We start from the raw sequence: 13,155 nt of genomic DNA, 5'->3' as shown, positions 1-13,155 counted from the left end.
ATTTCGCATAAACTTCATTTTTGTTGTTATTGTTATTATTGTTGCACACCTCAAACAACCCGGACTTGCTCCGGCAAATGCTGGACAGTTTTGCAACAGTTTACGATTCAAATGTAAACATATATCAGCCTGCAGGCATTCGGGAAATCCTTTGAGCACCGAATTCATATCTATGCCGTTCGTATAGGTCCAGGCATGTTGGAAATACTCTTCAAGGCGTTGACGCAAGGGATTTGGTATCTTTGATGTTGCAGTTCGGCGGGAGATGTGTGTGTGGTTGGGTTGTGTTTTTTGGGGTTAGGTGTTTTTTTTAGGTGGGTAGTGTTTGTTGGTTGTGGTTGTGGTTGTGGCGTTTATGCAGGATATATGAAATAAAAGTAATTTGTTGTTGTAATTCAAGCTGAAACATGATCTCAAAACAATTTGTATGATTTACCTGGTGGAATCTTATAAATTCTCTTACTCTTAACATTTGTGTATGATAACGAGCTGTACCCGAATACAATCTTTGTATAATAGCAGAGACGTTACCGAATATACTAGCATACATTAAAGCTGAAATTATATTCGAACATGTGAATACAATTGTGTGTTGCATGGATCAGATCACAAACATGAACAGAAAGTAAACTTACAGCCCACCAACATCACACAAATGGTGAAAATCTTTTCAGCATCAGTATTGGGCGCCACATTGCCGAAACCCACCGATGTCAACGAGGTGAACGTAAAATATAAAGCGGTTATATAACGGGACTGTAAAAACAACAACAGAACAGAACATGCAGACAGAAGAGAAGAAGAAGAATATACATAGAAGAGAAGCAGGAAGAAGAAGAAAAATATATTTGGTTGATTAGAAATCGTGTGACCCACTCCAAGAGGATGGTAAGCTCATCCACTTATTGGTTCATATAGTTGTATGGCTGTATGATTATGCAGACAGCCACCATCTCTGTTGCTAAGTATGTATGTATGTTGGTTTGTTTGTTTGTTGGTTGGTTTGAGTATAACAACGTATGGAGAAAGAAAGAAGACACTTTACCTTGATAGATGGACCTCCGGTTTTATTTTCAAAATAAGGTTCATCAATATCATTGCCCAACGTATGTAACCACCCTATATTCTTTGTGAGCATAATGCGTTCAGCATTGCCAATGGCATACCTGAAGGGAGGAAGGAAGAGGGACACATGAAAAGAAGATATCAAAATTCAAATTTTCACTTTGTATTTTATAAATTTAGTTTGTTTTCTTCATTGAGGCTTTTTTCAGTTTGGTTTCAAGCTTTGTTGCTGCGCCTCTCAGCATAAAATATGTTTGTGTAGTCATTCTTAAGATAAACATTGAGAATAGGAACACAGAAAATAAAACAACAAGAACAGCAACATTAAGTTTTTATATAGTTTTTGGTTTTCAACTACGGACATACATACACACACACGCATTCATTTAGTTTTTTCTTTTTAGATTGTCTCCTCTTTGGAGGGGTGACGACATGGAACATCCTAGAAAAGATCAAGGCTGCCATGGACAGCAGCCAGCAGCAGTAGGGAAATTTGAAAATCAAAAACAAAAAGCGAACATAACCAAAGAAAACTATTCAATACAGTGTGCAGCCGCTAAAACGACACAAAACAGATCATTCCCAAAATGGGATATTTTGAGAGAGAAGGAAGGAAGGAAGTGTGACTAATTGAAGTGACAAAGATGCGTATTGTATTGTCAAATCCCAAAAGGTTGCTATCAGAACACTGGGGAAACTACGTCCATTCAGAGTCCAGTCACTTTACAGGTGACAAGAGAATATGGAATGTTGTAGGATTTTATTCAAGGAAAACCGTTTGTTACATTTGATTCCATACAGTGACGTAGCCAGAAATACGTCTCGTGACCATTTTGGGGGCCAAATGGACAAATTTGGGGCATTTATCGAGTAGAATATAGAAAGAATATCATTTGGGAGGAGGGGTGTTCGCGGCTCCCTGGGTACGTCGCTGATTCTATCAAAACATTGTCTTCAGAAATAGAAGTCCACTTTGACTCAATTGATATGCCATAACCAGTATTATAGAACTTGGAAGAATGCAACCTTGGGATAATTCAACTAAAAATTACATTTTGGTACAAGTAAAGTCAGTGTTATGGTGACACGACAAATTAAATTCAATCAATAGGTTATTTATTCAAAACGTAAAAAGTATTGGCCCATAATGAAATGTGATTTTTAGGAAACTGTACCAGATATCACATCCACCAATTCTGGAGTGGGTAAGAGGCTGTAAGATGAACTAATTTCATATCACCAGTTTCTTTTAGATGATTCGTAGTGGGAAAGTACAGCAAACAATTCCAGGCCCATTGAAGAACTATACCTTTGTCACTGGTAAATGATCGAGAGCTAGAAAACTATGGTAAACGTAATTGAAACTTGATGAACAATTTTGGGGAAATCTATGTAATGCATTGATGTATTCCCTTACTAAAGGCCTAAGTAGTTAAAATCACTTTAGGTATTATTTTGTCAAAAGTTACTTCAACAGAGAAAACATTTTATAAAATATCTATTGGATTATCCCAATGGGAAGATTCGAGATAGTGAGTCCACACTGTATTCTTAAAAAATATAGTAAAAAAAATCGGAAATAACTTAGATTGTTTTCAGTACCACACAATTGATATTGTAGAGATATTATTATAAGTATTCTAGAAGTGTAAGTCATAATTTTTGTTATACACAGTGCAACGAACACTCAAAACGGTTTCAACCAAATCACTTTCGTTTTTATCAACAGAAGAGTATTGAATGGATAATATGATGTAAAATAATGAAGAAGAGAATAGCTTTTGCCTGCAAACATTGATTCAAGTTGGAGTTTCCGCATCAATGCCAATGATTGATACGTCATTATAGGTTGAATTTTTCTGTTTTACTCTTGAGGTGGGCAAGCAGCAGTTAGTTAATTTAGTTACTAACGCGCATCAGCATGTTTTATAATATATAATGTTCTTTCGTGGAATGTTTTAAACTATACATTTATTAAAAAAAAACAACTTATATTTTCCTTATTTCTTAAAAATCATATTCTAATAATCTCCGCTTATTCAACGGTGCCAAATATCCACAGAAGACATACAAACATATGTATGTAAATTATAACGTCGCTTAAAAATCGTGAAAATGTATTTCTTAAATAAGTAATGATATATCGGGACACATTTTTGGAGATTTCAATTGATTATACATTTGGTAAAAATATAAGTTATGTAACTGAGAATACCCAGACAGTGAGGGGAATGTCTCACTAAAATAATATAACTAACAATACAAAACTCTTTAGGTCGCGATAGCTCAATATATTCAATTAATTAAACAACTTTCACAAATAATGATGACCCTAGTTTTAATACGTCAACAATGAATCAAAATTCACAGCATGAGCCCGACTGATCCGGCTGGGGTTTTAACCTGGATCCTCTACAATAAACAGACAATGTTGCCGACGTCTTAGCGTTCTAAGCCACTACCAATCTATCAATCTTTCGAACTTGAAGACATAGATCAATTCATGAAGGAAAAAAACCTTCGAAAAAGACAGAGAAAGACAGAAAGCCTTCAAAAATACTTCATATCTGCAAATTTGCAATAATGTTCGTATAAATATAAATCGACCTTCATATTCATAACCGAACTGTATAACACAAAATGAAGGCTCAACTTTTTCCAATAAGACAACAACACAAAACGGAATATGAATGCAATAGTGATTCGTAGTTAACTGTCAACCTGAAGTCACACGAATTATACTCCCCGGTTGTTAACATAGCAATCGATCCTGTTAAAAATCGCAACTCAGTAAATTCTAAATTGAAAAATGTCGTACCATAAAAATCGAAGAATAATACAAAAACTGAATATGACATTTGAAGGATCATCATATTTGCCGAATACACTGTACAACAAAATTGAACTTGAGTTTATTAAGTTTTGTCCCACAAAACTTCATTCTAGATAGAAGACGTCAAAGACAAAAATATTCTTCATCAAATATCAATATAAGTCGCCGAATAAATGAAATGTGTATTTACAATATATATCAAGAAAATATATACATCACATTTGCCAACAAAACACCCAAATATTTTTTTTTTAATAAATTAGTTTTGTTCTTTTTTCGGGTTGATGCATGAAAGTAACATGAAATTTAGTTTTAGACGAAAGTTGTTAAAAGAAGAAATATTCTACACAAAATTTCACTATAAGTCCCAGAACAAACTATATTTCTAAGTAATATACTTTGTTAAAAAATGACGTTACAAAATTAGATATTATAGGTAGAAATTATTTGTTAAACTTTTAGACTCTTAATTAAAATTTATTACATACTGAGTCAAAATCTCCTAATATACTTCACTTTTTGGGGATTGTGTCAAAAGAAGAAATATTCCAAATCAAATTTCATTATGAGTCTCTGAACAAAAGAAATTTGTAGCTATAATATTTAACATCTCCCGAAGTTTTCCCCTTTTATATACGATTTAGGACCATATTCTACCGTTTTTATTCACATTTTCGTTATCTGCGGTCACAAAATATATTTTATTGATGTTTGTTTCATAATAAATTCTTTCAGAAGATTATGTGTGTTCGATCCAAACTATTTTTGAAATATCTATGGTGAATATATATAGGGAAAATATTGACAACCCAGATCGGACTTTGTAAAATTACGTATTTTAATACTATAAACTAAAATAAAGTCATCAGGATAAGTCGTAGGTTCCTGATAAAAAAAGAACATTGTTCCACAACATCCCATACGGGACAAGGGAGACTTCTCTCATATCAATGAGTGCACCCCGATTCATATTTAGCTCAATGATATGGGACCTACTGTTTATCGCCGAGTCCGAACCCCCCGAATTTTCACATACAATATCAGGAACCTACCTTATATTGAAATTTGATGGAGAATATTTTTGTCTTTGGCGTCTTCTATCTAGAATGAAGTTTTGTGGGACAAAACTTAATAAACTCAGATAAAGTACAACATTAACCCTAAAACGTGATTTTACTTTTGACAGATACCTGGCGTTTAGGTACGATTTAGAGTTTTGGTGTATTCGGGGACCTATAGTAAAATTTTATGACAAATAATTTTGTAGAATATTTTGATCTGACACGATCTCATTTGAAAGGACTTTTTAAGCGTTTTTGAAAAAATGGACCAAAAAGACCCCTTTAGTGACTCGCATGACGGTTAATTTTTTTCATAAAAAGATACCCCGCATTGTTGCCAGTAATATTGCCAGAGACAGTTTATACCTAAAATGCAAGGATTCCAAGGAATTTGATGTCGAATGTTTCAAAACCTGTAGAAATGGGCGGAACTTGCCACACGCCTATTTAGGTTACTTCTCGACGTAAACTTTCAAAACGCCGATACACGTGTCTTCTTTTTTTCGGTCCTCTTTCATAATCTGGCCGAATTATCTTGTAATTATTTTTTGTGTTGTACAGTGATATTATGATCACGAATATTTGACCTATTTACAGAGAACATACAATCTACGCTTATTGTGAGGCCGATTTCGCACAAATGTTTCACAACAACACCTAAATATACCACACTGCATTATGTAATCCCACGACGGCCGGATTGGCTCAGAGCAATTCGACCAGGGGCGGTCATCTCAACAATTGTGCGTATATTTTTTCACCATGGTAGCGGCAATATATACCAAAATGACTGCTCCGAGCTCTTTTGGTACGTGCCAGGATAGAGAAAAACCCCGGTCCATGGATCTCTCCCTCTGTTTAATTGCAGGGGTCTTCGCAACAAATTCAACCAAATTGTAGACAGGAACCAAAGCTCACCTTTACCTATAGCTTACAATGTTGCGATATATATATAGGAGGACTTGCCTTCCATATACACCAGTCTATCCAATACAGACCTATCTCGCTTAAGCTGGACTCCAGTGACCCATCACGGTGCGCCTTAACTAACTTTAAATGAAAAGTGCTTACACCTGGGAAGTTTTTGCGGATTCTGAAACTACAATGTTCATAGATGAGAAAAATCAAAAAAACAAAAAATATTCGCCGGACGGATTTTCAAATAAATCGCGGTCATAGTTCGCATTTTTAGGCCTTTTTTTAGGTTTTCGCAAATTTGCTTGGAAACCTCGAGTCCTATCGAAATAGGATTAGAGAGAATGTCGTAGCAGTGAAAATTCTCTACAAGATTGACTCTAATGGTATTTTCCTAGATTTTACCATTTTTGAGATGTAGAAGTTCAGAAGTTCAAATTGGGACAATGCACTGCCTGTATCGGCTCATGTAGGGTGCACCTTAACTAACTTTAAATGAAAACCGCTTACACCAGGAAAGTTTTTGCGGATTCTGAACATAGATAAGAAAAATCCGTAAAAAATAAAAAATCGCTAGAGGGATTTTCAAATAAATCGCGTTCAAAATTCACATTTTTAGGTTTATTTTAAGTTTTCAGGATTTTGCTTAGAAATAGCAAGTCTTAACGAAATGGTACTAAAGAAAATATTGTAGCAGTGAAAATCCTCTACAACATCTTCTTAATTCCCATGTCGACAGGACTTGTCGTTTGCTAGCAAAATCCTGAAAACCTAAAATAAACATAAAAATGTAAACTTTGACCGCGATTTATTTAAAAATCCCTCCAGCGATTTTTTTGTTTTTGGATTTTTCTCATCTATGAACATTGCTGTTTCAGAATCTGCAAAAACTTCCTAGGTATAAGCGGTTTTCATTTAAAGCTAGTTAAGGTGCACCCTTCATGACAGTGTTTTATAAGGAGACGATACAGGCAGTGCATTGTCTCAATTTTAACTTCTACATCTCAAAAATGGTAAAACCTAGGAAAAAGTCATGAAGGTGAACCTTGTAGAAAATTTTCACTGATACATAATTTTCTCTAATCCCATTTCGATAGATCTTGCGGGTTTCAAGCAAAATTTCGAAAACCTAAAAAAGTCCTAAAAATGTGAACTTTGACCGCGATTTATTTTAAAATTACTCCTGCGAATTTTTTGTTTTTTTTTTTTTTGATTTTTCTCATCTATGAACATTGTAGTTTCAGAATCCGCAAAAACTTCCCAGGTGTAAGCACCTTTCTTTTAAAGTTAGTTAAGGTGCACCGTGCCATACATGAAATGTATGGGGGCAGCAGTAAATTGTGCGACTGTCGAGGTGGAGGAGCTTAATACCGCCGATGAATAGTTGTGACCTGCGTGCCGGATATTAGTTCGCTTTTGGAGAGCAATAACATTCTGTTGCCAGAGAACTTCAGTATTCTCCATGAGCTTTGGCATTCCATTCTAGGCTACGACCAATGACCAAAATGGAAAGCGGGACATCATTACAGCTGCAACCGCACGCTACATACCTGCTGGTCGAATACCCGAAGTTAGGTAACATTTCCCAACAAAGGCGAAAGTGAATACCCAGGAACCTACTCTTAAAGTCGCCAGGCTAGTGGGCGACCATATTTGGGACTAGAGCAGCTGAAAACAAATCCGGATGAATCCGAATCTATTGTTTTATCGTTAGCAACGCATATTGTACCAGAAACCTGGAAAGTTGACAGTGTGGTCCCGCTATTGAAACCAGGGAAGGATGTCGGATCCCTCTTATCGTCACTAGCGAAGATTCTAGAGACACTACCCGTAACCATAATGAATACAGTTTCCCAGTTGTCCAACATCAGCACAAATTCCCGAACATGTACAGTATCACAACGCCATATCCACACATATCTGTACAGGACTGAACCAGAATAGACCGGGCATGTCGTCTCTTATGCTATCGAAGGCCTTCGTACCATAAACCAATGCAAACTGTTCTCTTGTCGCGTTTGAAACGTTTGATAATCAACTACAGTCAACCAAAAAAGTCTACATACACCCTATAAATCTCGAGTTTTATAGGTAAGGAAGCATTTTTATGAAAATCCAAGTACATAGTTCTATTTCATATCCCTAATAAACAATATTACATACAACAAAAATATATTCCATAATACGAATAACGGTAAATTCTATAAAAATTAAAAAATTAATAGGGAAAAAGTGTACATACACCCAATGAAATATTAAGATTACCGTAAAATTTATGGAATAAGCAATACAAATTTTACATTTTATTGCTTTATCGAATGTCTCTGGTTGTCTATCATGGTAGAACAAATACAAGGTAAAGTTAATACTACAACAAATACAACTCGAACAACAACCACAAAGGAATTTGTTTTTGTTTGTAAACCTTAGTGTCAACGTAAATGTAAACAAAACAAGGAAATGTCTATAAATTATTGGAATTTAAAAAACTAATAATTTTTCACATTTGATTGAATATTTTGGAAAACATGAATGAAAACTCGTTAGATTTTCAATTTGAATGTTTCCATATCATTCCACTAAATGCATAATTTCTCGCAGACAGTAGAATACTTGCAAAAATGTTTCGGGTCGCTGGTAATTCATTGAAAAAAGAGAAGATATTTCAATCATTTGCTTTTGAAAACAAAAAAGCACATGTTTATTAGGGCTTCATTCTTTTCAAGTTTAAGAAAATACCACACATATTAACAAATATTGTTCCGCCTCTATAAGCGGTGTTTTAGTGTGCGGCATGTCGTTCGGACCTGGAGGAGGTTACATGTCAATGATATGAAGCCGTCTTTATGGGAAATAGTTTTTTTTCTGATGAATAAATTTGTTCTTCAAAAATATATATCCCTAATATACATCGAACATAGAAATAAATACATAAAATGTCGAATGGAATTTGACACTAACACTACAACCCAGTTCAGTCAGCTGGGTATTGCTGCTACCTTTTCTTGTTCTACCATGGTTGTCTATGATATATTTTAGACAAAATAGGAACATATTTGTGCTCTAATTGACATTATTTAAGGTCAGACTTCGCGTATAGCTCGTTAAGGCGGACCCTTGCAGATTTCTTTGAGTTTTTCAGTCTGGTAGTTTTTGACACCCCAGGAAATACAGTGGGACTAATTATTTTAAGATCCTAGACCGCTTTGAAGCTGTTCTTATGGATAATATATGCTCCTGAGCTTCGCTAAATATGCGAATTGCTGAGTTTTTCATAGTTTTCACAGCATTCCAAGTGTCAAATTACACGCAAGAACCTTGGAATTACCTTGTAATACATTTTTGGACCTTAACTCAATCAGTAATGTACAACATTATTCTACAAACCCGCTCCTAATGTTTCCAAAGCATCAAAATAAAAGCACCACCAAAGAATGCATGAAATTTACACTGTTAACTAGTATGCTCTCGTATTATGATCGCTAGGGTCACTTGAAGCGCTATAAATGTCGGAAACTTTTACATTGCTGATTCAATAGATGCTCAAGGATTGTACCGGACCTTATTACAAGGTAATTCGAAGGCTTCTGCATGTAATTTGCCCCTTGGAATGTTGTAAAAACTATAAAATTTATGAGAAAACTCAGGAATTCGTATATTTAGCGAAGTTCAGGAGCATATAATGTTTACAAGGGCAACTTCAAAGCGCTCTAGGATCTCAAAATTATCAGTCCCACTATATTTTCTGGGGTTTTATAAAGTAACAACCTCAAAAACTCAAAGAAATCAGCAAGGGTCCCCTTTAACAACTTATCTCTATATTTCATTGGGTGTATGTACACTTTTTCCCTATTAATTTTTTAATTTTTATTGAATTTACCGTTATTCGTATTATGGAATATATTTTTGATATATGTAATATTGTTTATTAGGGATCTGAGATAGAACTATGTACTTGTATTTTCATAAAACTGTTTCCTTACCCTTAAAACCCGAGATATATAGGGTGTATGTAGACTTTTTTGGTTGACTGTATATGTGTGGACGCCAGTCTTTTGTGGAATTCAGAAGTCTACGACCCGTAAAGTGAAACAAGCGGAATAATATCTCCGGAATTGTTTAACTCTACCTTTTTGAAAATCCACACCCAATGTATGCAGATGATTGTACGATCTTGGCGTCGGGTCCTATCGTCGATGACATAAATGGTAGGTTAAATATCTACCTAGCTGACTTAGTGCAGTTCTTCCATCTGAGGAATATAAAATTATACGCCGCTAAATCCACTAACACGCTGTTTACCACATGGATGACTGAAATGAGACACCCCTTGAACATATTCGTAGATGGTGTTCTGATTTCGACAACAAACTACCCAATATATTGTAACGTTCGATAGCATGTTTAAATCGCAAGCCACAGCTATTTTCGACAAGATCAGAAGTAAGAATATGGTCTCAAGTCGCTGGCTGGAAGCACTTGGGGTGCAGACAAAGAAAGGTTGTCCGGTGTATTGTAAAGTATGCCAGCGCCAGTGTGGTATGCAAATGTTAGCGCTACACAGTAAACTAATATTCAAACCTCCCGGAAAGTCGCTCTGAGGACTAATACAAGGTTGTTCCTCAGTTGGCCATCTTTATGAGGAGACGAACATTTTACCGGCGAACAAGATATTGTCGATGCAGGTGTTACTCCAAGATTATCTCTGTAATAATCTAGTGGACAGCCTTGCCCCGCACAGGCACGTTAGGAGAGATCTTCATGATCCAGAGAGAGAGAGAGGTCCAAAGATACAAGCTAGAACCTCTAGATCAACGATCCTATCAGCCGGACGTAAATAGCATTAACACTGATGCATTTGCGCATCCATCGAGGCAAATGAACGTCCAGTTAAGATCCGAACAATGTCGCCGCCTCAATTCATGTTGGGTCCGAGTTGATGGCACGACACATAACCTGCATGTAGATTGGGAGGGAAAAACACGCTGCATTGTTCAACTGTCCAGCTAACCTCACTCACCTGTCTCCTTATTCTTTAACGACGCAGTCACTCCAGGTTGCAGCATTTTCAGATCTGGACACACAGAACCAAATAACTGAAAAGGGTACGAACATACACTGCATTATGGACATGAATTTGACTTTGGGATGGTGATTAGCCTGAGGCATAGAAACTTGTCTTCAATCATCGACTTGGATTAATGCCTAGTCAGAGCAAAGGTTAGCATTCGATTGATCGGAAGCCAACAATAAGCTTATTAACAAAAATTCTCTTCTAGCCACCTGAGAAAGTAAATGCCTGGGTACATAAGCTGCCTCGCCTGATTGCCTTGCTTGCTTCTGATAAAAGAATAAAAAAGAAAAGAATAAAGAAGGCCGAGCAAATTTCGAACTGGGTTGCCTTTTCTTTTTTATTCTTTTATCAAAAGCAAGCAAGGCAAGCAGGCGAGGCAGCTTATGTACCCAGGCCTTAAGAGCTGTGTCAGAGTCAGCAACGCATATTCACAATGCTTTTTGATCATGGCAAGTTCAAGCTATAATAAAACAAGACTGATAATATTGATACTGAAATTATTCGTCAAAAAACAACGAACGTCAAATCGACTCGAGATGTAAACTTCGTAAGTAAATCAACGGACGGCCTATAGAGGATGTTCTATGCTCTATATAGTGATAGGACTATGGTAACGAATCGGTCCATTCTTACAAATGGTTATAAAATCCTGATATTTGTATCCATGCGAATTTGGTCGGAGCAAAAAATCACAAAATCAAAATTGAGATATAGAGCACCAATTTTTTGTTGAATGCAAAAATCGATAGTCGAAATTTGCGTTCGATTACACCTCTCTAATCATTATCAATATTTGAGATTAACATAATCACGGTAAGCTAACGGAAAATTGAAACGGATTCAATCTTCTTAAAGCATATTAATTGATGTATTTTCCTCTGTCAAAAGTCTGACTTTTCACGCGAATTGTCAAAATTTGTAAATCAATTTACTCGCTTTAGCGCAAATGTAGAGTGCTAATTTTTAAATGGGGAATTTTTAACGTTATATTTAACGGGAATTGGAAAAATTAGCTTTGTATATATTCCGTGGGCTGAGCACTGTGGATGCCTAAATTATTACGAATATAGACGAACGAACAAAAATTAGTTACAAAAACAGGCGGCTAATAATTTATTTTACCACAAGAGCTTTCTTAATAAAAAAAAACCTGTTCTGATATCTGTAAAAACATTAAAATTCGATTTCAGAGAGAACTCGTTTTAAAAAAACTTGTTTTGCAAATACATCCTTATATAATATTTCAAATATATAAATAAATTAATCAGTGTCCAGACAATTTTGTTAAATAACCTATAGAAATAAGAAAATATATTTTCTTAAAATGTTTATGATGATGTTTAAAAATGAAAAAGTTATATAAATTATCAATAAGTTTTGTTGTTTTTATAGAGTCTGAAATTGGAAAAATATGTATATTTCAGCTTCAAATATTAAATTTTTCAATAATATTTAATTTTAAACTTTATTATGGCATATATTAAAAGCATTTTTAAGTTTGACCTCTAAAAAATTTTTGTTTATTTATGTTTTTTTTTAATTTTTTCATTAATATTTTTAATTTTTAAATCTCAAAAAGCTGTTTGTTTTAATAAAAAAGTCTTTAAAGCTTCTAAAATGTTTATCATTTAAATTTGGTTATAATTTTATAACAATAATTAAATGAGATATTTTAATAAAGGCGAAGCGAAAATAATTCGTTTGTATTTTTGTTGTAGGCGTCAAAAGCTCACTTGAGAAGCATTAGCAAAAAAAAACGAAATTAAATTAAATTTTCCTGCTTTGCGTTGTGCTAGTTTTGAGTGCATTTTATATACTGTAAGTATTCGATAACGGATTTATATGGATTCTATCACCCTTGATCCAACTTTTTTCAATGTTTGGTTTCGACAAATTGTAATTGTCTTCAAAACGATGGACGTTATATCGATAAGTATGAAAGGAATACCTCGTTCGACAGGAAAGGGCAGAGAGGATATGGACTACATGTATGTGTAATATAATGATAATGACCTTTTAGAAAAGTGGCAATGACACGGCAATGTACAGTGGTTCCAAATAAAAATATGAAAACGTTTTAGGAGATTTTAATGGAGAAATATTCTGAAAACCTTCCTGATTAAAGTTCGATACGAAAAGGAGTTTTGATCGGTTTGATGTCTGTAGAACAAAACCCAAGAAAAAATATAAAAGAAATTTGACCTTGA

The 13,155-nt window shown here is 34.9% G+C and overlaps 1 protein-coding gene across 2 annotated transcripts in view; it reads right to left on the bottom strand.

Annotated features, from left to right (window-relative positions):
- The window catches only part of sei (potassium voltage-gated channel seizure), a 72,052-nt gene that overhangs the window by 18,110 nt on the left and 40,787 nt on the right, over positions 1 to 13,155 (bottom strand). For both annotated transcript variants that reach the window (XM_073988629.1, XM_073988630.1), the window contains 4 exons: positions 1,046 to 1,166; positions 636 to 756; positions 437 to 555; positions 50 to 240 (listed from right to left, as the gene is read on the bottom strand). In XM_073988629.1, the coding sequence (XP_073844730.1) occupies positions 50 to 240; positions 437 to 555; positions 636 to 756; positions 1,046 to 1,166 (552 nt within the window). The remainder of the gene's footprint in view (positions 1 to 49; positions 241 to 436; positions 556 to 635; positions 757 to 1,045; positions 1,167 to 13,155) is intronic.

This window comes from Musca autumnalis, unplaced genomic scaffold (assembly GCF_047663935.1).
Source record: "Musca autumnalis isolate F117 unplaced genomic scaffold, ASM4766393v1 scaffold_5, whole genome shotgun sequence".
Classification (NCBI taxonomy): domain Eukaryota; kingdom Metazoa; phylum Arthropoda; class Insecta; order Diptera; family Muscidae; genus Musca; species Musca autumnalis.
This window is presented reverse-complemented; position numbering and strand designations above follow the sequence as displayed.